At 52.2% G+C, this 25,279-nt stretch overlaps 1 protein-coding gene across 1 annotated transcript in view; it reads right to left on the bottom strand.

Moving 5' to 3' along the window:
* Positions 1-25,279, bottom strand: part of LOC119108094 (Down syndrome cell adhesion molecule-like protein Dscam2) — a 223,129-nt gene that overhangs the window by 45,787 nt on the left and 152,063 nt on the right. The window contains exons 5-6 of the mRNA XM_037231671.1: positions 11,004-11,153; positions 7,502-7,625 (exon numbers count right to left, since the gene is read on the bottom strand). Coding sequence (XP_037087566.1) covers positions 7,502-7,625; positions 11,004-11,153 — 274 coding nt within the window. The remainder of the gene's footprint in view (positions 1-7,501; positions 7,626-11,003; positions 11,154-25,279) is intronic.

The following is a 25,279-nucleotide window of genomic DNA, read 5'->3' as shown; positions in this document are numbered from 1 at the left end:
GCGGCTGGAGCTGGAGCTTCGGCAATGTGTGGAGCCCAGCTGAGAAGGTATTTCTGCTACCGTGTGATGTCTGCCAACACGCGTTTGGGGCTTCCAGTCTGTGAGCATTGCTGTTTGGGCCGGTGCATCGAATACACAGACTCGGCAAGAAGCAAGATGTGTATAGGGTCACCCTACGGCCCCCCCCCCCCCTCCTCTACGTCCGTGGACAGGCTGCAGAACTTGCTGTATACATTAAGTTGTACATCAGACAACATATTCTGAGTCACATGCTATACAAAGTTTTGTTTGCATCACAAGAGTTGTCTTCGAGAAGTGAAAGTCTAAGCCATTGCTAACCAGCACACTCGTACGAGTTCATACTCAACAGCTTATAAAGTTTCCGCCAAATGGCAATCAATCGGCAATGTCTGATCCGCATATTAGACCTTAGATCGGGGCATCCTCGTACCACGGCTTAAGGAGCGCTTGGTGGCATCGTTTCTATACGCAACGGTATTTTGTGTCGCTTGCCGCCCACAGCTTGGTGTTACCTGCGGCACCGAACGCCGCTCAGCATGGGGTGACTGCAATGCCAGGTATCGGTTTACGCTGATATTTCGATCGACTCGCACCTCACGATTTTAAGTTTTTGTGAAGAACTTTTGCTATGCCGTGTACGTATACTTTGCTATGACTCCTGCGCCAGAGTTTCTTTGTCTCACTTGGTCCTGTTACCGATGACACACCTTAATGTACAGAGAGCATTGTCGACTGAAGCGACGTCACCAGAGCATAAGCTCTCCAGTGGCTACCCACCCTTTGTAATGGTCCACCTCACACCCTCTTGGCTCCGTACATGTCCCCTTGCTTTACTTCTGAGAGTGGCCCTGTGGACCGTAATTCTTAGCCCCCAAAACGTTTGCCCTTCCGTTCCCCGTATTCCTCGCGCTCTCCAACTCGTCCAGTCCGCTGCTTTTCCGCGTGACCAACTGATCGGACGGCCGCCAGTTACCAGTTTCACAGACCGAAAATGACTTACGATTCTAACGTAGGGAGCTGAAGAAAAGTTGCCACACCTCAGCAAGCATCCGTCGGTTTATATTAGCACAGCTAATTTGGCCGCAGCGCGCAATTTCACTTTGAAACTGAAATAAAATAAAAAAAGATGCTCTGCGTCGTCGTAAAACGAATAATTGCTATCGATGCAAGGTCAAGGGCGAAAGCATAGACCATTTCAAGACCGGATCAACCTTCAGTGGAAAATGGCCGATATTTCCGTACGTACTTTTATACGAGGTGTAGCTATGATGGTTGTGACTGTTCTAAGTCTCCTGTTCGGCAAAAGATGCGTTTCAAACCGTTTGACCTTGCCGGCACTGTTAGGACATGAAGAGTGCTTTGGTTACATGGCATTACCGCCGCGTAGGCTAAGTTGCTTCCAATTGAAAAGATGAGTTGCAATTGATCTGCAGGGGTGCCGGTAGTGTAGTGATTAACGCGTCTGCGTTAACCACTGCGCGTCTGGGAAACCAGAGGTACGGGGTTCGATTCCCCGCGGTGCCCACCCTTCCAGCCAGGGTGAGAGGCAGGCGACGCCATATAGCCTCAACAGCTGAGTGCGTCGTAAAGCCCCAATGACACACACACGCAATTGATCTGCACATAAGTACAATGATGGCTAAAGGGGTGCAAACATAAGCTACATCTGCCAGCAGGATAACTGTTTGGTGTTCTTAAAACCAGTCCATAAGGTCAGGCTTGCATTATTCTGTTTTTTTTTTTGTCTTTGGATCACATGTTATACATCACATGTCATGCGTCTCGAGCACGCTGTGATCGCGCAAATAAGATCACTATAAACTATTTGCTTTTAAACGAATCCGAAACTTCTGGTTATTGCTAGCTTGGTTCGTTGTTTGCAGAACCAAGTTTTGCATTATACTCATTCGGCTGATGACGTTGTTTCGCCACTTTAGCGATATGGTTATGATTAATTAAATGCGCCTCAAACTGTCCGATGCAACATGGCGTCGTCGCTGCCATTGACAAGGGACGAGCGCGTCAATGAAAATACTTCAGCCTGAGCATTTTGCAATTTGCTTCGGAGGAGGGCTGCCGAGTTATGAAACCGGCGCGGCAAGTAAGGCGTTGCGCCGAAATTACTTCGGCTAGCCAGAAGCGAGTAGAAACTAGCCTTTATGAAGCTGGTGACTTCGGCCTTTCCCTGCCCGGTCTTTTCGCGTGGTTTGCACCGTAAAACCTCGAGTGGCCTCGAGGTTCCTCGAAAACCTCGTAAAACCTCGAGTAAAACCTCGAACGGTGGAGCGGGTGGGCCAGCGGGCCTCCCCCCCCCCCCCCCCCACTCCTCCAGGCATCTTAAGCCACTCCACGAGCCAACACAATGTCGAGTTTTATCTAGAAGACGTGTGCCTGGCGGAACACGCGCCCTTGCATTGCCCAGCTGTGCTAGGTCATTCCGATCCACTGTGTATGTTTAAATCAACGCGCAGCCAGCACACACAACGCAAAATCACAGTGTACAAACCAAACGCTGTCGACGCCCCAGGGAACCCGAAGGAATTGTGGCCATTCCAAAAGGCATGCACCCTCGCGAGTGGCACTGGAACCGCAACTGACCCAGTAATGACACGGCAACAAAATACAAAGGCACTCATCGGACACATATGCACATAACGCAGATCAACGCACAGTGCGGCGGGCCGTCATGACTGGGAGCTGCACCAGGCGCGCCGCCGGGCGGAGCTACTATCCGCGAAGTGACGGAAGAACGCCGCTAAGCGCGCTCACCGCCAACTGTGAAGAGCCGAGAGCCAGGCTCCCCCACGGTCTACAGAGCGCCGTTACGCCACGCGCGACGCCGCAACATCGGCAGCGCCACGGACTTCCCCGTTGGCCGCCACAGCACGAAGGCCGGCACAGCACGGAGGCCGCCACAGCACGAAGGCCGGCACAGCACGGAGGCCGCCACAGCACGAAGGCCGGCACAGCACGGAGACCGCCACAGCACGAAGGCCGGCACAGCACGGAGGCCGGCACAGCACGGAGGCCGGCACAGCATGGAGGCCGGCACAGCATGCCGGCTGCCGCAGCACAGCGGCCGGCAACGTCATCGCAGCACACGGTGCGCCGCCGTCGGCACCACGGCGGCATCTCATATCACACCCCAGGCGCCCGCCACGGCATCCGACATGACGGCGGCGCGCCCCTGGGAGACCCGTGGCCCGAGCGTCGGGACGAGCGGCCGGCTCCGCGCCAGCGCGGAGGAGCCATCGGCGCCAGCAGCGGCCCCGGTGGCCCTGGCAGCACTCGACGGATCACCCAGCACAGCGTCACCTGCACCACATCGGACACGACGGCAGCCGACCGCCGCGGGGTTCGCTCTAGGGCACCAGGTGGACGGGTGTGTAGCGGCCCCACCATCGCTCGGTGTGACAGCGTAACCATCCTCGCCGGCAGTGGTCGTTCAAGTAGGTAGCAACTGTTTTCCATGCATGTGTAGCTTAATGAACGCTAATATACGAGGTGGAATAAAAAAGTTGCAAAACACGGTTTATATATGAAAAACATGTTCCGAATCTTAATTCGGCTGTCATGTTCTTCGATGTAGTCACGCTCTGCAGCACAGCACCACTGCCTGAGATGCAGTCACCTCCTACATCACATCACCACTACCCACGATTCTGTCACGCTTTGGACGCCCATTAAACGTTCCTCAAGCGTGTCAGGCACTACCCGCGATTCTGTCACGCTTTGGACGCCCATTAAACGTTCCTCGAGCGTGTCAGGCACTACCCGCGATTCTGTCACGCTTTGGACGCCCATTAAACGTTCCTCAAGCGTGTCCTGGCACCATCCGCGATTGGCGCCTGCAACCACGGTAACCAAAAACGGCGGACTCAGCAGCTTGTTATTTATATTGGGCAAGAGGAAGAAGCCGCCACGGACCGAATCCCACGGAGGGCGGCAGGGAGCCACGACGGTGTTGGTGCGGCTCAAACCCACGGAGGGCGGCAGGGAGCCACGACGGTGTTGGTGCGGCTCAAACCCACGGAGGGCGGCAGGGAGCCACGACGGTGTTGGTGCGGCTCAAACCCACGGAGGGCGGCAGGGAGCCACGACGGTGTTGTTGCGGCTCAACCCCGGAGGGCGGCAGGGAGCCACCAAGGTTTTGCTCTTTGGGCTCAAACCCACGGAGGGCGTCAGTGAGCCACGGCGGTTTTGGTGCGGCTCAAACGCACGGAGGGCAGCAGGGAGCCACCACGGTGTGGTGCGGCAATCAAGCCCCACGGAGGGCGGCAGGGGGCCACCACGGTGTTTGGTGCGGCTCAAACCCCGGTAGGGCGGCAGGCAATCACCACTGTGTTGTTTGCGAGCTCGAAGCCCACGGAGGGCGGTAGGGAGCCACGACGGTGTTGGTGCGGCATCAAGCCCACGGAGGGCGGTAGGGGAGCCACGACGGTGTTGGTGCGGCTTCAAAAACCCCGGAGGGCGGCAGGGAGCCACGGCGGTGTTGGTGCGGCTCAAAACACTCAAAAGCAATGTTACACATCTGAGGTACTGAAACACGCATCATGTGTGATGAAATAATCTCACTTTAACCTATTGGTGCACTTTTAGAGTGTAAAAGGCTGATCTATACAGCCCATTTCTCTGCTTAGTAAATACGGCCCCCAACGCGTCATGATTTGATTGTTTCATCGTGCCTTGCACAACACCGCGGGCCAACTGACGGTCGTTATATCTGGGAATCGCGCTCATGAACGCCAGATACGAACGCCTTGACAATTATATCTTTTTTGGCCCTGATTGCCGCATGGCCTATGAAATAGCAGGATTTGAATGTCCATTATTATAAGGTGATGAATTCCAAGGTAACTGTGAAATACTCCCCCTGACATACTTTTCCCCATTTTCGCGGACGTGTAGATCAGAAACTAGAGGTGCTTAGATCTTAAGAACGGCAGGATTGTAAATAACACTGAAAGGTCCTCAAGATAGCTGCTTTTGTTCAAAACCACACATAAATGTGGAGCGCTCCCATTAATCTACCCGCAGGTGAAGTCATAAGTAACGTCAGGCAGGTACCTGGTGCTCGAAGAACTGAGCCCCCAGGACATCAATTAATAAGTACCATGCATTTTCTCGAACCGCCACATGGTGAGCTTAAGCCTGTGACGATCATTGCGAATGGTTGTCGACCCGGTAGAAGAACGCAAACATGACTGAAATATCACGATGGCTACAAGCAAACTGAGAAAAGACAAGATGTTGATCGGTGAAGGAACGGAAGAAAACGCTATCGTAGCAAAACATATCCACGATAATGCGTTTGAGAGTTGAAAGTGAGTGAGTGGCAGATGGTGCGCTGGCAGGACCGCGAGGTCCGGCAGAAGGTCCGTAAGGTATTTCATCTGCTGAAATAAACCGGACTGGCTGTGAGTTTTCAAATTAATTTCGGGATATGATCTGATCAGGCCTAACAACATGGCCCTCATGTGAAGACCTAATCATTAGATGGTCGCACGCTCCTGAGCCAGTACGATCATGCATATGCATAAGCAATCCGTGTAATGAGCCTGCAGCGATGAACGGCTTTAGTAATTGGAGACGTAGATTGGGGGGACATCGCGGGGTCCTCTGCCAGGCTTTGAGTAGAATGACCTAAGGTGAATAAAACACGTTAATCTTCAGACACTTGTTTCAAATTAGACACCAAAAGATTACTGAGGTCGCCTGGTGTGAGCACATCTGGACACAAATGAACATTCATTTGGCATGTACTAGAACACGCACACTGTAGACGCATGACACAGTTCGATCCTCGGCAGAAAGTAGCCAAGGTCAGGCACCTGAATGAAAAAGGTCAGAGGAACGATTGATAAAACGCCACATTCCGCTCTGCTCCGCCATGGCGAGCGTCCATGTATTTGCACTTAAGGGATATAATTGCGGCCAATACTGTCTCGGGCACAACTGTCCATGCGAGAACGATCTATTCCTTTAAGCCTGATTCACGCAAAGGGCAGAAGTGATGTATTGTGTCGAGACATTCTCTGCAGTTAATCAGGCGCAATAGGCTGGCTTCTCCCTGTCGTCCGACGACGAAAGGTCGTCGTGACAACGCCGATCAGCACGCTCCCATTCGAATGGCATGACCTACGTCAGACCTGATTTGGGACAAATCCCGCTCCCAGAAAGGTCAGCAGCGACCTGGCGCTCAGGTTAATAACTGTATTAACTGTAGGATGGGAGCGTTGACATTTTTCCCTCACGTAAGACATAAGTTGATGTGGGAATGTCACCGTAGAAAGAGACTGAATTCTGCTGCTGCCGATGTCGCCAAGTCCTTGCTCATCCGCGTAAGTAAAGCTCTGTACATCGTCGGAAGGGTTCGCCGTCCTTCCACGTTTGTTTCCGCGCCCTCAGTATAAGAATAAATCACACAAAATCCCCTTATGCAAAAAGAGCAGGACCATGTGAGCTTTCGGCGAAATCTTTCGCCCCCCCCCCCCCTGGTAACCTTAGAAATATGTAGCGATCCACAATAGCGCATGCTTGTTCTTAATTTTACATTATCCACAAAAGCCGCATACACGGTAATCCACCGCAGCCCAGAACAAATGCCACACTGCTCCCCTTGTACTTGCCTGGTTCCTTGTGCATCAAGGATCAGCAACCATACGGTGCTGCAGTCTCTAAGGATTTAATATTTTATTTCAACATGCTGGGTGTATACAATGGAACATGCACTTCATTACAGATGACAGAGGAAAAGAAAAGAGTTGTACGCCTCACTAGCTTTTGGAAGCTTCGACGATTGGCTATGATAATTCATGCAAAGACGCTTTCAACATTTCGATGCAACTCTGGATATGACGTTATGCAAAATGCATGTATGATATTGCAGAAAAATTGTCGTCGATGCTAATGCAATATCGGGAGTGAAATAGGACTTGGTCAAGTGTGCGGCACTCAAATCCCGGCATAAGTGGCGGCATCCAACACATAATCAAAGTGCAGAAGCCATGAGCTAATTTACTGTGAGATGTCTAAGACTGAAGCGCCGTACATATTTGCCTACGAGGTGTTCGCAACACCAGTCTTCATTTCACACTGGCCGCCCACTCTGGCCCCAGCATCAGCTCACGCCGAGAGGCAAGGAGGCGTCACAGATCGCTGGAGAACTCACCTGATCACAGGAGCGGTCCGGGAAACGTGGCCCACAGAGAAGAGAGGGCGTCACAAATGGCTTGAGAAATCACCTGATCACTGGAGCGGTCGGGGAAGCGTGGCCCACACAGAAAAGAGTAAGAGGGCGTCACAAATAGCTGGAGAACTCACCTGATGACGTCAGCGGCGGGGAAGCGTGGCTCACACAGAGGAGAGTGAGAAGACGTCACAGATGGCTGGGTAACTCACCTGATCATAGGAGCGGTCGGGGAAGCGTGGCCCACACAGAAGAGGGCGAAAAGGCGTCACAGAACGCTGGTGAACTCACCTGATCACGGGAGCGGTTGGGGAAGCGTGGCCCACGCAGAAAAGAACTGCATCATCCGTCTCCCGCACGTGCAGCGCCGCCGACGAGGCCACGATCCGTGGCGGGCGGCCGGCCGGCTTTGGCTCTGCAACAGGCCGGCATGAGACGGGAAGGCGGCATGTAGCCAAAGCCGGAGCAAGTGTGGTAATAAAATGGGACAGGACTTAAGGTGACGAAAGTGGGTCACTCAGCATGTTTGATGAATCCTTTGTGTTGTCAGCGATAGCACGTCCGCGCAGTTTGGTTAGGTGCAATAGCACTAAAAAAAGGAAAGCGTGGATCCCGTTACAGCAATAGGCGAACAGCTATCTTTCACTACAATGGTAAGTGAACAAATGCAACCAATAATTTTTGGTCGCCATATCACAGCGATTGCATCCACCAAAAATTGCTACTGAAATAAAGACAAATAATATTTTACCTATCCATTCAGTATCTTGCGTTTTACAAACAGGTCGGCAACAACGTCCAAAAAACTGAATCTTTGTGATTTCTTGAGAAGAAGTTGGAAGACAATTTTTTTTGACTCGTTCTGAGAAACATAAAGCAAGAAAACTTTTTAATAGTAACACCAATTCTTTTAGGAAGCAGAAATAAACGTTACTTGGTTCCGACTTGGCGGAAAGGTTATACGTATAGTTCGCTGCCTGCTGTATTGAGGAGATGGCTTCATAACATCCGTTTGGTAAATATGACACAACCGCCAAATGTATCGAGCGTTGCGGGATATATCCATGTCAGGGAGATCACCTGGACGTTGAACCGTTGGAATTGGGATATAAATCGGCATTTTGCAATCCATATTGCGAATGTATTGTTAAATCGCTATATCACGAAGTGTCCAATTAGCATCCGTGCCGAACCAGAATGATCAACACAGCAGATAATATTGAAACATTGCCTGTGCTTACCATGGAGGCTTGTGAAACGCCAGATGCCCAATAATATGTCAGGCATCAGGTTGGACAAACGCCGTTAGGCTCTATGAGAGCGCGAGCAGGCGGTTTGTGAGTGCGAACCGACGGTGTTTTGAGTGCGGGCAGACCGCATGTCAGCACCAGACGGTATGTGAGCGCGGGCAGACGGTATGTGAGCGCGGGCAGACGGTATGTGAACGCGGGCAAACAGCACGACAGCACCAGACGGTGTGTGAGCGCGGGCAGACGGCATGTCGGCGCCAAACAGCGCGTGAGCGCGGACAGGCGGCATGTCAGCGCCAGACGGTGAGCGTGGGCAGGTGGTATGTGAGTGTGGGTAGGTGGTATTTGAGCGTGGGCAGATGGTATGTGAGCGCGGGCAGCAAATATGTGAGCGCGAGCGGCAGATATGTGAGCGCGGACCGCAGATATGTGAGCGCGGGCAGCAGATCTCTAAACGCGAGCAGGTTGAGCGCAGACAGACGGTGTGTGAGCGCGGGTGGTCATCATGTGAGCGCAGACAGACGGTATGTGAGCGTGGGCAGGCGGTATGCGAGCGTGGGTAGGCAGCATGTGAGCGCGGGTAAGCAGCATGTGAGCGCGGCAGCTGGTATGTGAGCGCGGGCAGCTGGTATGTGAGCGCGGGCAGGTGGTATGTGAGAGCGGGCAGGTGGTACGTGAGCGCGGGCAGATGAAGGGGAAGGTGACCTGACGTGACCTTTCCCGCCCCACCCACGTCCACACTCGCCGCCATGCATCATTTAGTGATCCGAGAGCCGTTTAAATGGTCTGCTCCTCCGTCCCGAGTTTTCACGGTGGACCATCTGTATGGCAGCAGACCCCTCATAACTCGCGAGTGAGCCCGTTAAGAACTGCAAGCTGCATCTATCGGGGAAGAGGCGAACTACCGACCAAAAAAGCCGTCCCTGCGAGCCAGACGGCCGTGGTCTCTGTCACAAACGTTCGCACTGTGACGCGCGACTCCAAATGAGGATGTGCCCTTAATTCAATTGGGCTTCCCTGCCACCTCAGCCCACCAAAGGCAGCAAGCCGATTGTACGGCCGTAGCACGCTAGTGTGATGGGATTCGCAGGAAAGACACAAACCTGGGTCCGCCTAGGGGTCCGAGAGCAGAAACGGTTCCTATATGGTGCAAACAAGGGAAACAGAACTGGGTGTGTCAGGCACATTATTCCTTTGCCCAATACAATAAACCTCGACTGATCTGGAGATCCCAAGGTATCAAAGCCTAGCTTTGCAAGTGTGGCAGCCGCTGCTGCTGCAAGTTGCTGCAGCTGCAGCTATCTTGCAACATTCTAAGCAATGCAAACAAGCTGAGCTTAAAAATTTCGTGTCACCATTCCCGGAGGATATTTCACAACAGGGATAAGCAAACAAGCTGGTTCCGGGAAAATCTAATTAGTGCCCCTTGCTAGTTACCGGCAAAATCTAGCTGGAGGAAAAAGGGACATTCGTAGATGGCTTTATCTAACTACGCCTTACTCGGCCAATGAGCCTTAAATGAGGTCAGGAAGACGTTGAAAGATTTGGGTCAGTGTACTTGTTCGATACATTGGCATCTGTCTGTCTCTAAATACGTATAGCATGTCTAAAGGTTTGTAATTAATCCACTCGGGTGGTCCACATTAATCCACAAGTCCGGGTGGTCAGGGTGGAGGAGGATGAGGGGGAATTTGGTCCTCTGAGATATACAAAACTAAGAGAACTAAAGGGACGAACTTTAAAAGCTCATGTAGATCTCTACAAAAATGCATTTATCTCAAATATTAAGATCACTAGGTATTGTCCTTCAGGTCAAACACGATCGAACAAGTCCAAACTTGATATTGGTGTCTGAAGTGTCCCCAGACCTCCTCATGCAACCAGCTTCAATGAAGTTACCTTTTCTAAACAAACGTCACTCGAGGTCATCTCAGTTTAGTGATATCTGACCTTCAGAAGGTTACTCAGTCCGTTGCACTTCCCTGTGATCAAGGACTTCGAATCGTGCGTTAAGAACTACCCCACAAAGCAAGTTTTGCCAGAAGGAAACCCTGATTTTGACCTTGACCTGACTTTCATGTCTGATCCAGTTAAAATGATTAGTTGTTCTCTATCTAGTATCTATTTGTATTTGTCTGTATGATATAGTTGTACTAGAGATTAGTATATGTATTTCCCCACAATGGCCTCATCCAACAACCGTGTCTGACTCCGACCTGTTGCAGGTCATAGGTCCTAGGGCTATATTCAATTGTCAACCAAAACGTCAGCTACTCAGTTGTCTAAAGCAATACAAAAGTTGGCGTTACAACGCCACATTGCTGGAAAATTATTCAGGAAGAAGACCGTGGTGGGTTCAAACTGACACCCGACTCAGCACGTGTCAACGCTTAGTTGTCATTCCAATTATGCACATTGCACAATCAAGGTGTCCAACCATTCCATGTTCAATTAGCCGCAACAGATTCACACTTGTCACCAAAAGCCAGACGGTAAGGGAAGCATGACTGCAGGTTGACACAGCATAACAGAGAAATGCGTACCTTCGACAATAACGGTGGCCAGTCGTTCGCTAATGACGTGTTCATCCGTCATCATATGAACCGTCCTGCACAAGTAGCGGCCCATGACGTCATCGTGGGTGACGTCACGGACGATCAGCTCCCCAGACGGCAGCATGTGGTACTTGTCATCTGCCGCAGAGAAGACGCATTCGGCGTGAGGACGTTTCATTTTTTTTCATTTCACTCTCAATTTTCAGGAACGCCCGTCAATCTCATTGATGAATGGCTTCCTCTCGAAGTGCTCCGACGACGTTTCTAATTGAAACACGTGGCGCCGCCGATTATTTGGAGCCATACTTTAAATCAAACGTCAATCACCCACGGCAGATTGCAGGCACTGTCTGACTTACGGAGACAGTCTGAGACCATTGGCAGCGATTTGTGGCCGGACAAGCCACCAGATTACGATATTTTCGGCCTCAGCTCGAGTGCCGGCCCACGGACTGTCTATGGATTTAGAACCACAGACAATCGACCAACGGAACATCCCCCTTGTCTGGCAATGAATCGGCGTGAGTGGCATGTAAAATCGTAACTTCGATTCATGAAAATGGATACTGACCATCCATCGATGGCTCCGCAAAGGCGCAAGTCAACGGGTTGCATGCGAACTCACGCTGCCAAGAGCCAGAACCATACGCAAAGAGAACGTTGGAGTTCGTATGCAGCCCCGCTTCTCTCCGGGTCCCAAACAACTAACACAGGACAGTCGCTGGTGTTCCATGACGCCGCTTGGCCAGCTGCCGACCCCTGCCCCCCCGAATAGTTTGGGCTCTGCAGGGCGGCCCGCGCCGCCGCCGCCGTCTGCCACACCGGGCGCCGTTCAATAGACATCGGGCGCAATATACGGCCGTCGTCCCACCATTTACACCGGAGGAAATAAGTTGGACGGGGCGGCGGCCCGTCGGTGGCGAACAGACAAATGGCGGCGCACGTCGACGATGAGATACGGTCACCGCCGCCGCCGGGCCGTGTCACTCTTCCTCGCATCCGGACACGGGATCCCGGGACACCGGCGGCGGCAGGGAAGGGGGTGGCAAGGTTCCCGAGATGCTGGCGATGGGCGAAGAATTGTGTGAGGGACCTCTGGACGCTGCTGTTGTTGAAGAGGCGAAGGAGGGGATGCAGGGACACCACGGTGATTTCAGAAGTGGAGAAACGCCGTAAGGTGTTTGAGAGGGTAATATTCATCCATCTTCATTCTTCATTACCTTGGGTAATGAAGAATGAAGATGGAATGTGATAGGGAAAAATGTGGATGTCGATATCAAAAGGAAACGAATCGGTCCAGGCCATGTGTGAGCATTGTTCGCATAGCACGTCAGAATCAGAGCCAGGGGATCCCGGACTGGTGGGACTGAAGACAAAATTGCGTCGATAGTATATCGTCGATTAGAAATCAAATAAGATATGGAGGTTGTGTACGGCCAATGCATGCCACGCAGCACTGAATTCATTGCCGGGGATATGAGAGTCGTATATCCGGTGGCGGATACCGGCCTCAGCCTAATCTCGAACGGACTGGAATCGGAAAGACAGACGGCTTCTTTACAAGTCATCCCGAGGTAAGCCAGCCGATACGTTTTCCAAGACGGGCTGGCAGAGAGATGTGCGGCACCGTGAAAAAATCACGCCCAGACGTTGCATTATGTGGTTTTCGAAGACTTACTCTGCTATCTGATATACGACCAACGCCTGACCACGATAAATGCAAGCATTTTAAGATCAAACACAGTGCAAGATTTTCACGCGCTCATCTTGTCAGAGGCGCACAGCAACTTGTGTCAGTGGCACTAACACCCAGCAGTCGACAGCCGGGTTCGTGCCGCCCCACAGAGCTGCACCTCCCCTCCTCCCCGCCCCTCCCCCCCCGTCGGGATAAGGAACATCAAGGCACTGTCCTGTCCAGCTGATCATGGTCGGGCCACGCCGCCCGTACGCCCTCCGAGCCTGCTCCTCTCTGGGCAGGCTCATATCTCGCCGGGTAATGAAGTGCCACCGGGAGCTGCCACCGGCAGCACATCCCGCCGATGAATCTTCCGTGGCAGGCTGGTGGCTGGCCGGCGGCGACCGCCAGCCACAGTCACGTAACAGGCTGGCAGAGGCTCCACTAACCATTCCGGAACAGGACACGTTACAGACTTGCAAGGACTCCACTGGACATTCGGGTGCAGGCCACGTAACAGACTGGCAAGGGCTCCACTGGACATTCGGGTGCAGGCCACGTAACAGACTGGCAAGGGCTCCACTGGACATTCAGGTACAGGCTACGGAAAAGGCTGGCAAGGACTTCGCTGGACATTCGGGTGCAGGCCGCATAACAGACTGGCAAGGGCTCCACTGGTCATTCGGGTACAGGCCACGTAACAGACTGGCAGGACACCACAAAGAACACCACAAGTCGGCGGGACACCACAAGCTGGCACGACCCCACAAGTTGGCAGGCCACCACGATTGGGTAGGATATCCCGCCACATTCTCAGACGTCAGCCGCCTGACAGGGGTACAGGTCTGGTACAGGTCATGCCACATGACAGGTTGCCAGAAACTCAACTATGGGCTGGAGCACACGCCAGGGCGCATAAGAGACCAGCAGAAGCTTCGCCATGGATTCAGGCGCACAAAGAAGTGCAACCAAGGGGCCGCGGGCGCGTGGAGCCTCAGACCTCATCCTTCCCGGTCCCCGCTCCGCCCCCCCCCCCCTGCCTCGTCAGGATCGAGCGCATTTTACTGCGATGTTATTGCGCATCATTACACAGCCCAATGCTCAGCAAAATTATAGTGTTCTTGCTTGCATCTTGTGAGCTGATGTTTTTTCTTGTGAATTGGGAATTGTTATAAATAATTACGTATATCATTGAGTACCATGGATAGAAGTCGTGTGCCGCGCTCGACAGCAGCAATTTAGGTTGTCAGACTATTGAGTGGATATGCAAGATACGCTTGCGAACCAATTAATTTCGGCGCCGGGGAACGTCAACACTCAGCGGTCAACTGACACGCTAGCCACTGTACCAGTAGTGCTTGTGGTATTTGCAGCGTGCTCACGGTGCGCGGGTGCTGTGAATGGGGATGGGACTCGGCCCTAAAAAAGCATGTGCACCTCCGGCGCAACTTCTTGCTGTGCCTCTGAATACATAGCACATCATTTAACGAACCGATAGAAACTATGGGCTTTCCAAAACTTACGTTATGCATTCTTGGAAATTTGCAACCTCACCCCCATGTGGTTATGCACTTGTTTCGAAGGGCGAAAACCCAATCCATTTCGTTTTGTTGGTCTTTGTAACGCCCCCAAAAAGTAACCTCCGTCTGTGCCCTAAATGAGCTAGAGGTGCAAAACTCAGGCGGGCATGCTATGTGTCTAGGAATGTGCCAACGGCATCAGGCTATAGGGTTTAAAAATATTTATAAAAAGGCTTGAAAAACACAGTCCCAAACCTGCATAGAAACACAAATCGACATAGCCAATGGCACGGGTCCACGGACATAGGCCTGAACACAGACGCTGGCTCACACATAGACACATTATCCCGACATCCATCTGGTTTTGCGTTAGGTCAAGAACGGCACTAAATCCGAGGCCTGATTTTGACTAGGGCATTCCTGTCAGCCAGCCGAGATCGCTGCCCGACGAGACCGAACAGTCAGTTCAAACTGGGCTCAAAAATACTCCTCACACCCGGTATGATGAAACCCTTGCCTACACACCCGCAAAGAAGCAAATTACGAGATCCGCAAACGTCAACAGACCGACGGCCTGCGAGCCGGAAACATAGCATGGGCCGCATCACGGCGAATGATAGGCTGTACCCTGGAGTGCTAGCTCCAGTCACACGCCCGTGCAGCAGCTGCTCCTGGTCTCTATGTATCGTCTGTACCGTGGAGCGCTGGCTCTAGTCAAATGCCTATGCATCAGCTGCTCCTGACCTCCATAGATCGTCAGTACCGTGGAGTGCAGGCTCCAGTCACAACGCCCGTGCAGCAGCTGCTCCTGACCCCATGTATCGTCTGTACCGTGGAGTGCTGGCTCCAGTCACACGCCCCGTGCAGCAGCTGCTCCTGACCTACATAGATCTTCGTGAGCCTGTGTACCGTGGAGTGCTGACTCCAGTCACACGCCCGTGCAGCAGCCTCCTGACCTCCATAGATCGTCTGTACCGTGGAGCGCTGGCTCCAGTCAAATGCCTATGCATCAGCTGCTCCTGACCTACATAGATCGTCTGTACCGTGGAGTGCTGGCTCCAGTCGCACGCCCGTCAGCAGCTGCTCCTGACCTCCATGGATCGTCTGTGCCGTGGAGTGCTTGCTCCAGTCACACCCTGTGCAGCAGCTGCTCCTGACCTCCATGGATCGTCTGTACCGTGGAGTGCTGGCTCCAGTCACACGCCTGTGCAGCAGCTGCTCCTGACCTACATAGATCGTCTGTACCGTGGAGTGCTGGCTCCAGTCCACGCCTGTGCAGCAGCTGCTCCTGACCTCCATGGATCGTCTGCACCGTGGAGTGCTTGCTCCAATCACACACCTGTGCAGCAGCTGCTCCTGACCTCCATGGATCGTCTGTACCGTGGAGTGCTGGCTCCAGTCGCACGCCCGTGCAGCAGCTGCTCCTGACCTCCATGGATCGTCTGTACCGTGGATGCTTGCTCCAGTCACACACCTGTGCAGCAGCTGCTCCTGACCTCCATGGATCGTCTGTACCGTGGAGTGCTGGCTCCAGTCACACGCCTGTGCAGCCGCTGCTCCTGACCTACATAGATCGTCTGTACCGTGGAGTGCTGGCTCCAGTCAAATGCCTATGCATCAGCTGCTCCTGACCATCTGTACCGTGGAGTGCTTGCTCCAGTCAAATGCCTATGCATCCGCTGCTCCTGACCTCCATAGATCGTCTGCACCGTGGAGCGCTGGCTCCAGTCACACTCCCGTGCAGCAGCTGCTCCTGGCATTCATCGATCGGTTGCAGATATTTACGAATGCATGCTTACTTATCTCGGCTTTACTTTTGTTGTCATGACACCCCTCTTACACTCCCCGCACATTGTTTGTGACGCACTGCTAAGCTCAGTCCACAAGACGTACCCCACGGGCTATCTCCATCTTGTATTTAATCAGACTTCTTCAGGTATTTTCGGAAACCAAACGTTTCATTGAGATATCGGCCTCTAGCAATACACACGCAGCTTCGACACGTGCGTCGTTCAGGTAATTAACTAACGGATGATTAGAGTAAAATCATCGACCGTACAGACCAACCATGACTGACTCGGAATGGTCTTTGAAGGCGCATAAAAACGATTGGACCACTCGGTATTCATGTATTGGATAGGAGGGCGGGGGATGGTATGCACCAGTGTTTTCCGGTTAAAAGGTTGAAAGCTGAACCTGTGACTGAAAGCACGTATTTTGTAGCATGTGAATTGGTGGTTATGAAGGATGCTAACGGTTTGCAATACAAGTGTGAAAGGTTTGCCAGCTTCCAAAGGTACCCATTGAAAATTATTCGAAGGCGCAGTCTACATCACCAGGAATATGGTGGCTATTTATCGCGTATCTCGGAGCACGAAATGGCCATCTCCAGCCTCTGATCATACACATTTACATAATGGGCCGTAATCGTTTTCGCTCACAACCCCGACGAAAACGCCTCTGCCCGATTGCGAGCGAGGTAAGCAGCGAGGCAGCTAATCGCATTATTTTGTCCTCGCGTCATCCATTCCCCAGGAAACGTAAACAACGAAAATTGTTTTGAGCCGTTGGCGTTGAGTTAACGCTTATTCTGTTCTTGCCCAACTCCAGCCACCGCTGCCCCCCAGTGGTCGTCCAGTTGTTGGCGTAGATGAGGCAGACGACCGGTGCTGTCGGTAATCAGTGGCGGTCGTGCTCGGTTTCACAAGGCGGCGGACGGGCGCGGCGCTTACGGCTAAGTTAGTGGCCCCGGCCCGCCATCATCTCGCCGCCGCCGCTGCGACAAAGCCTAGTTATCTGCTGCCCCCCTGTGTCCATCGCGGAGGCGCTGTAATCTCTTGTGGCAGGATTTGTATTTTGTCACAATTCGCCATGGAGCCGAGCCTGCCATTGGTCAACGAAACGTGTGATGCAACAGCCTACCACGTGCTACAGCTTCTACCTGGACCACATTTTCCCCATAAAACGTCGAGTGTAATCCTCTCGGTCGAGTGGAATGTTGCGTTATGGGGCCGTGGCAAACAAAGACATCTAAAAATAGGCCTTGCGAACTTGCCATGCAATTATTCCAGTCTGTATGTGCCCAAAGTGAAAAAAATCTGTTTCATTTCAAATTTAAATCGCTTCGTTTACCTTAAGGACTGCTACCTGCGTAATGGGCGCAAGAAGCATACAACTAAAACTTGCTTACCTGTCCCATCCTGACTCGTGGAACACACATGCGAGTGGAAGTCCACTGTGTGCTGAAGCCCAGCGGCCGACAATGTCAGCACACAGTTCCACCGTGTGCTGTAACCCAGCGGCCGACAATGTCTGCACACAGTCGGAAAGCCAGCTAAAAGCGACGACGTTGCTGAAGCGGCTCACAGCCCAATGCCTCGGAACCACTTACAGATCATCCCAGTTATCCCCCTCCTCCGGGGCGGGTGGACCCACTCATGACAGTTGAGAAAGATATACACAAATCAGGTGAATACGTCGTGAATGTTTACAAATGGCAATAGCAGTTATTTTGAAAGCCATAACTTGAAGTTGAGGTGATGACAAGAGCGTTTCATGTTGTCCCGTCGAATAACATAAGCTCTTTGCAGAGACCCAGCGAGAAGTTTGTTATGGGGTTTTCAGTGCTGTACTCTTCCACCATGCCCCTGGCCGGGATTGTGTGAATGTTTACTTATTGCTTTATTTCGTGCTTCGCTTTGCTTATTGTTTTTGCACGCCCAATACGAAGAGCTGCGCACAGCTAAAACAAATGTTATCGCTTAAACGCAGTTTAAGTGTGATTTGATGGGAAAATAGGCAATCGGGGAAATTAAAATGCTTAAATTATTTTTCAAACGCCTAATTGTTAGTAACGTCAATTCTACATCGCGTAGTTGATGCAAAATGTGGGTCAGCTTGCTTCGAGCAGGCATGTTAAGGATACCCGCAAAGCTACGCCGCTACAGCTATCAGTTGTACAATTTTGGCAAATTTTGCTCGGGAGTAAAAGCGAAGTTTTTGGACGTTTCTAATTGTGTACTTGCTTTCCCAGTCATACACAAAAATCATATAAGATCCGCAAGAAGAGAATTCCGTTCCGGGATCTAGCCCCTCATTGCATCCCCAGCTCTACCCTGCCTGAAATTTAGCTCTCTCGATTTTAATTTTACACATCACAATGCAAAATATTTGAGACGCCTAGTGTTAAGTGTTCTGCCTAGTGTCCTCATCAGGAGCGCAGCCAGAATTTTTTAAGAGCGGGCTCGGGGTGGGGGTGAAGATAGGGTGAGGTGTCTCGACGAGAGTATATCGAGCCGATTTGAACGTGGGGATGAAGATGGGGTGACGTTTCTCGACGAGAGTATATCGAGCCGATTTGAACGTGGGGATGAAGATGGGGTGACGTTTCTCAACGAGAGTATATCGAGCCGATTTGAACGTGGGAGTGAAGATAGGGTGACGTTTCTCGATGAGAGTATATCGAGCCGATTCGAACGTGGGGGTGAAGTTGGGATGACGTTTCTCGATGAGAGTATATCGAGCCGATTTGAACGTGGGGGTGAAGATGGGATGACGTGTCTCGATGAGAGTATATCGAGCTGATTTGAATGTTCTCTCAGGAGCCATCTAAAATGGAAAAATGGTTGACCTAAGGGGCGCCTCCCTGGCTGCGCCCCTGTCCTTCACAAGGCGGGCAAATGTCGTTACGAGCTAGAAAAAAAAGTGCACAGATGATGAAGGTCACCTCGTATACTTTCGGAGGGGCTGTCCCTCTCCCAATGCTGACTCGAGCGCCCAATACTCTTCTGATCCCCTTTCTCTTGCATGTAAACAAAAACGGAATGTTCAGCGAGTGAACACCAGTCAATCTCTTTTGAACTGCTGATACCCTACGTACTTTAACGCATCACTATTAATATCATGCTTATTTTGTGCCATATAGCATCCTGTAGATGCTTAGTGTCTTTATCATTCCAGCCAGTTCGTATCGTATGTTCCAATCCACGGGAGTTGGCCGGATTTTCATTAGATAAGACAGGTGGATCAGGACAAAGCAACTGAACCGCAACTGCGAAAGCTTTTTTAAGTACATGTTGGTCCAGATAAAAGTTGACTGACGTCGTCCTTAATAATCGCAAGTGATGTATTGTACAACCAAAACTGCGGTGACATTTGACCGCGAATTTAACGGCAAAACAGCAACGGCACAGAGCAGCAACATTGGTTGTAAGAGTTCCACATCCACAGTGACTACAGACGCTGCTCGAGATGGCCCAGAAGCAGCCACGATACGCAACCGATGAACCTCCTGCATATGGTCGGTCGGCCGGCCGGTTTTGTCGACCGGGATGCATCCCATATGAAGCCTGAGGGCAGCCTGAAGCCTTGAAAGTTCGCTGGCTTGTCCACGTGAACATGGTTGTTTAAGTTAGCCCACATCATTAACACGCGCCCGGGTGCCCGGGTAGATACCCTTCGCTCGGGTGGGGGGAGGGGTCAATTTGACCCCGCCCTGAGATCTCGGGTACTAAGAACGATAGAGACACCAAATTTGGAGGGTGCTTTGAACTGCACGTGAACTCACTTAGGTCAAATTTTGAGCTTCCTAGATCATGACCTTCAGGTCCAATAAGGTCACAGAAGGTCATATTCCAAGTTGGTCACCAAAGTGCCCCCAGAACCTAGGAAGCCATTTCTAAGCAGAAGATCAAGGGCCCATTTGAGGTCAGTGACCTTGTTTGACCTCTTGAATGTCATGGTGACAAAAATAATATAAATTGCTCTGAGTTTTGCATTTGAATAAGCGATAAAGATTACGCTAGGTAGCATGTTCATAAAACAGAATGTCGACCCCGGTCATCTTAAGTCAATGACCTTTTCTGACCTCTAAAAAGTCAATGGAAGATGCATGGTACCGTTCCTGATATCAATAAATTAGAAATGGGCACCACAAAACTATCCCGTACAGCAAGCCCTAGAGTACTAAATTAGGTTGGTTGCGACCTTGGTCTGACCCTCATACTGACCTTAAGTCAACGTAACTTGCTCATTCCATATTTGTAGTCCCTAAGAAAGCATCTCAGAGATGCATGGCTTCATCGAACACTCCGTTATTGTATCAGATTGGACGATTCCCTAGAAATTGCCTTCGCTGAAACCATGGCCTGACTTTGACCTCCATAGGTCAGCAACCTTACCAGGTAAATATGTTTTTTGTCAAGCAATCCGCTATTCAATTGTCTACAGCTATGCAAAATTTGGCGCGGCTACGCCGCGCCGTTCGGAAACCACTTTGGAAAAAACTTCAGGAGGATGGTCAATTTGACCCCCCCCCCCCCACCCGAGCGCGCGTTAAGTCCAGCGGAGAAAGGTGGAGCGAGTGCGAAGCCGCTCCACGACAATCATAAGCTGAAGTTCATTTCAGAAAGCTGCTCTTTCAAGCGCTTCGTGCCCCGTGCACTATCACCCCGTCCCTCTGGGCCACTCCTCGTCCCAATCGATCCGGCGAAGTAGACCGACCCAGAGCCGCCCAGAAGGATATTGAAGCGTTAACGATTTAGCGCTCTGAGGAGGTGTTGACGGGATCCTGATCGGGATCCTGATGAGGTGATGTTGACGAGATCTTCTGCAGAGTCAGGATTTGACAACTGTAAGATCAGTGATGACTGCCATTGTTTTTATTCATGTTTTGACATTGCAAATAGTGATTCGAATGCCCCGCAGTTTTTGTTATGCGGGAAATACCCTTGTCACTTTTGAGTAAAACGAGCGTTAACTTTTATCCGGACCACCTTGAACAAGCGGTAGTTTCACATAGAAACGGACTGTTTCATCTTTGCGCAACTTCTTTGCGAACCTGGTACTGTTACATTCATACTTGATATTTATATTTGCTGATATTTGCTGCACAATCGGGAGATCTCACGCAGTCTCTGAGTGTTTGGTGCAAGGAAAATAAGGGATATTTTAGCACCATTAAGTTCACACAACTAGGGACCATAAAATACACACTGCTTTCCGCATTACTGGTACAAGGACTGGCTTTTAAAAAGACTTTTTAGATCCCCAATTGTAATGCGTTATGATCGGGGGGGGGGGGGGTATTATTTTTTTTGTCACGTGCCCGGGTAGCCGGTTAGATACCCTTCGTTCGGGTGGTGGGGGGGGGGGCAATTTGACCCTCTCAGATCTCAGGAACTAAAAAATCTAGACACCAAATCACAGAGTGTGTTGGCCGGTATCTGAACTTACCCAGGTCAAAGTTTGATGTTCCTAAGTCATGACCTTGGGTTCAAATCAGGTTAAACAAGGCCAATGTTCAGGTTGGTCTCCAAAGTGTCCCCAGAACCTAGATACCTGTTCTAAGAAAAGGGTCACATGACCATTTAAGGTCAGTGACCTTGTTTGACTTTTCGAAAGTTATCCTGACCAGAATCATACAAGACTGCTTTGAGGTTTGCATTTCAATTGTCGTGTGAAAAGTCGGCTCAATACGCCACACGCGTGAGGCGATCACGAAACCCATCAACCCACGCTGAGTCAGTTCTTTTATGTTCACGAATTTTCGGCCGCCGGGCCCAGCATCCCCAGTGATTGGGTGGTCAGCGTGCTGGTCTCGCACGCGGTTGGCCCGGCTTTGAGTCTCGACGACGACCGCTGTTGAGTGGGTGGCTTCATGGTTTATCGGCGTGGCGTGATGACGCCAATTCGCTTCACCGCTAAGCGGAATAGATTTTAACTTGGGCTTTTCATACCGGACAGAAGCATATATTCTTATGTCAAGGGGTGTTCACACTCAACAGAGTCGTTGAGGATCGTTTTTGAGGGTGTATAAGCCCGGTGCGTAACCGCTCTTCGATTTGGAGGGTGTACACGCACTGCCTATTTTTGCTGAATTGTTCTGAGTGCCTCTGTCAAGATGAGTGTAATCCCGGATGCTTTCAAGAAGCGAACAGCAGCCAAAGGTTGGCTGACCAGGTCAGTGAGGAAACTGGAGATAATTCTGGAAGATAAACAACCAGATCAAGATGCTCTTCAAGCCGCTAGACTTGGCTGCGAGAAGAGGCTCCAGATTCTGGATGAGGCCCAGTGTGAGGTTGAGCTATGTTTCCAGACAGAGTGTGAGATATTTACTGATATTGTGAGAGTGCAGCCGACCTGAGAGACGGGCTGATGTTGGTTCTGGATAAGGCTGGTGGAGCCCTGAAGCCGGACTATGGGGCTGGTTCAGCGGGCTCACTGAGCAGGGAGGGGCATCTGAGGATTCCAAAGTTGGTGCTCCCGAGATTCAGCGGGATGTCCTCAAATGGCAGTCCCTTTGGGAGAGTTTTGAGGTGTCCTCGATGGTTCGGAGCTGCCTGATGTGACTAAGTTTGCTTATCTTAGGTCCGTGCTGGAAAAGGAGGCAAAGGACTGTGTGACGGGTCTTTCCCTGACTGGTGCCAGCTATGTTAGTGCATGTGACCTCCTCATGAACAGGTGTGGGAGGAAGGAAGTGATAACCTTTTCCCACATCCAGCAGCTTCTTTCACTTCCACCGGCCAGATCCAGCAGCCATCAGTCCCTGAGAGAGCTGCAGGACCGCCTCCTAACCCACATCCGCAGCGGCTGAAGTCACTTGGTGTGGGAGGTGACAGGTATGGTGTAATCCTTGTCCCTCTTATCCTGTCTAAGCTGTCCCCTGACATCAGGCTGGAGTGGGCTCGCTGAGGGAGCAGGCAAGGAAGCGGACCTGGCATGGCTGATGAGCTTCCTGGCGGCTGAGATGGAGCGCAGGGAACGTTTCAGTGCCTATGACTCTGTTCAGGTACAGGGGGCTGCAGGTCAGCAGCTGGCTGCCCCAGCTGATGAAGAGCGACACAGGGCCACAAGCGGCCCTTGACAAGGGAAGAAGAGGGAGCAACAGCGGAGAACAGCAGCAGCAGCAGCTCTGCAGTCAGGAGCAAGGCCAGGGTGTGGCTTCTGTGGGCGGACACACCAGCCTGAGGTGGGTCTGAAGCTAAAGCCCCTGTCAGTACCAGAACGCAGAGATGCTATCAGGCAGGCTGGGCTGTACTTTCGGTGCCTGAGAAGTGGAAATGTGGCTCGCAGGTATGACAAAGTGTGTGCTGAGTGTGGAGGACGTCATAGTGTTGTGTGCTGCCTAAAACTGCTTGGTGGCAGGGGACAGAGTGTTCAGGGTGTCACAGGAGGCACCAAGCAGGGAACCCCCAGCAGTGACTCGGGCCCAGCACAGTGTCCGCCATTGTCCTGTAAGAATGGTGGTCCTGAAAGGAGATGTACAGTGCTGCCAACTGCTCGTGTGACTGTAATGGGTCAAGAAGGACAGCGTGTAGAGGCCACAGTGCTGTTTGGCGTGAACAGTGACAGAACCTATGCCAGTAAGAGGCTCGTGAAACGAGCAGAGCCTTTGTAGGTAGGATCTGAAAGTGTCTTGTATGCCGCGCTTGGGGGAACTGGCTCATCAGCTGAGCACAGAGATGTGTACCGTGTCGACATGTTCGGCTCTAACATGGCCTCACCCTCTGTCCTTTCCATCAAGGCCATCAGGATCCTTGTGATCTGCACCCCTCTCCAGCGCCCTGTCTTGCCAGCTGGAGTCCTTCAGTTCTTCAGCCACTTGGAGCTGGCTGACCCGACCTCAGACAGCTGACGGTGGACATGCTGGTGGGGCTGGACTGCTAATGGGATCTTATGAAACAAGGTGAGATGAGGCTCGACGGGGGACCCGTGGCACAAGAAACCTCCCTGGGGTGGGTTGCCTCCGGAAAGATAAGTGCGCTGCTGACAGCTGGCGCCACCAGTCAGCTGCTCTGCCTTGGAGATATCCATGAGCAGTCTCTCCGCAGGTCGCCGTCACTTGAGGGCATCGGTGTTAGTGATCCAGAGGTGGGGGACTCGGAGGTGATAGAGGAGTTCAGCGCCTTAGTGGTAAGGGCTAATGGCAGGTATGAGGTCGCCCTGCCGTGGAAGGCAGGCGGCGCTGGTCAGCTGACGGACAACAGACTTGCCGCTGAGGCGCGTCTGACGGGTCTGTCTCGCCGGTTGGCGAGAGACCCGGGAGCGGCCTATTCAGTGGCGCTCCAAGGGATGGAGCAGGCGGGTGTGATTGAGGAGGTTCACAGCCACGAGCTAGATGGTCCGCACCCGAGGTTCTGCCTGCCCCGTGATCCTGTCGTGAAGGAGTCCAGTGAGTCGACACGGGTGAGGCCGGTCTTCGATGCATCCGCCACCGGTCCCAATGGCGTCTCGCTCAATGACTGCCTGGAGGTGGGACCGTGTCTCATCCTGAGTCTGGTAGATGTGCTGCTGAGATTTAGGTGTTGGCGGGTCGCAGTGACAGCCGACATCAGCAAAGCCTTCCTTCAGGTCAGTCTCAGGAGAGAAGACAGGGACGTCCACAGGTTTCTGTGGATCCATGACGGTCGGAAACGTGTGATGCGCTTTCGGAGGGTGACGTTCGGCGTCAGCAGCAGTCCGCCCCTGTTAAGCGCCACGATCCGGCATCACCTGTCCACGTGTGCTCCGTCCCGTGCGATAACTGGGATGGCCGAGAACTTTTACGTGGATGACCTCTCAGGTGCGGATTCGGAGGAGGAGGCCAGCTCTCTATTGACTGAGTCCCAGGTCGTGATGTCTGGCGCGGGAATGACACTGACCAAGTGCAACTCGGTAGTACAGCGCGGTAGTATTTGACAGGACCCACGCAGCCACCGGAATCGGCGAGCGAGAGAGTGCCAAGGTTTTGGGGGTTATGTGGAACCCAGGCGGGGGCGCTTTCTCGTTTGACGGCCTGGCGGTTCTTGCTGACGTGACTCCGACCAAACGAGTGGTGCTGAGCTGCGCAGCTCGGCTGTTCGATCCGCTAGGGTTCGTGGCGCCGTTCGTGATTGTGGCGAAGAGCCTGTTCCACGAGCTGCGGCAGCTGGGGGTCGCCTGGAACGATGCTCTCTCGGCGGACTGCAGCCTGGTCTTCTCGAGCTGGCTGAGCGGTAGTGGGGCGCTGAAACAGCTGTGGATCCCGCGCTGCTACTCGAGCCGCGGCTGGCGTTTCGGTGAGGACGTGTCGCTGCACGTCTTCGGTGACG

The sequence above is a fragment of the Pollicipes pollicipes genome, unplaced genomic scaffold, assembly GCF_011947565.3.
Source record: "Pollicipes pollicipes isolate AB1234 unplaced genomic scaffold, Ppol_2.1 Scaffold_6686;HRSCAF=7923_pilon_pilon_pilon, whole genome shotgun sequence".
NCBI classification, from domain to species: Eukaryota; Metazoa; Arthropoda; class Thecostraca; order Pollicipedomorpha; family Pollicipedidae; genus Pollicipes; species Pollicipes pollicipes.
This window is presented reverse-complemented; position numbering and strand designations above follow the sequence as displayed.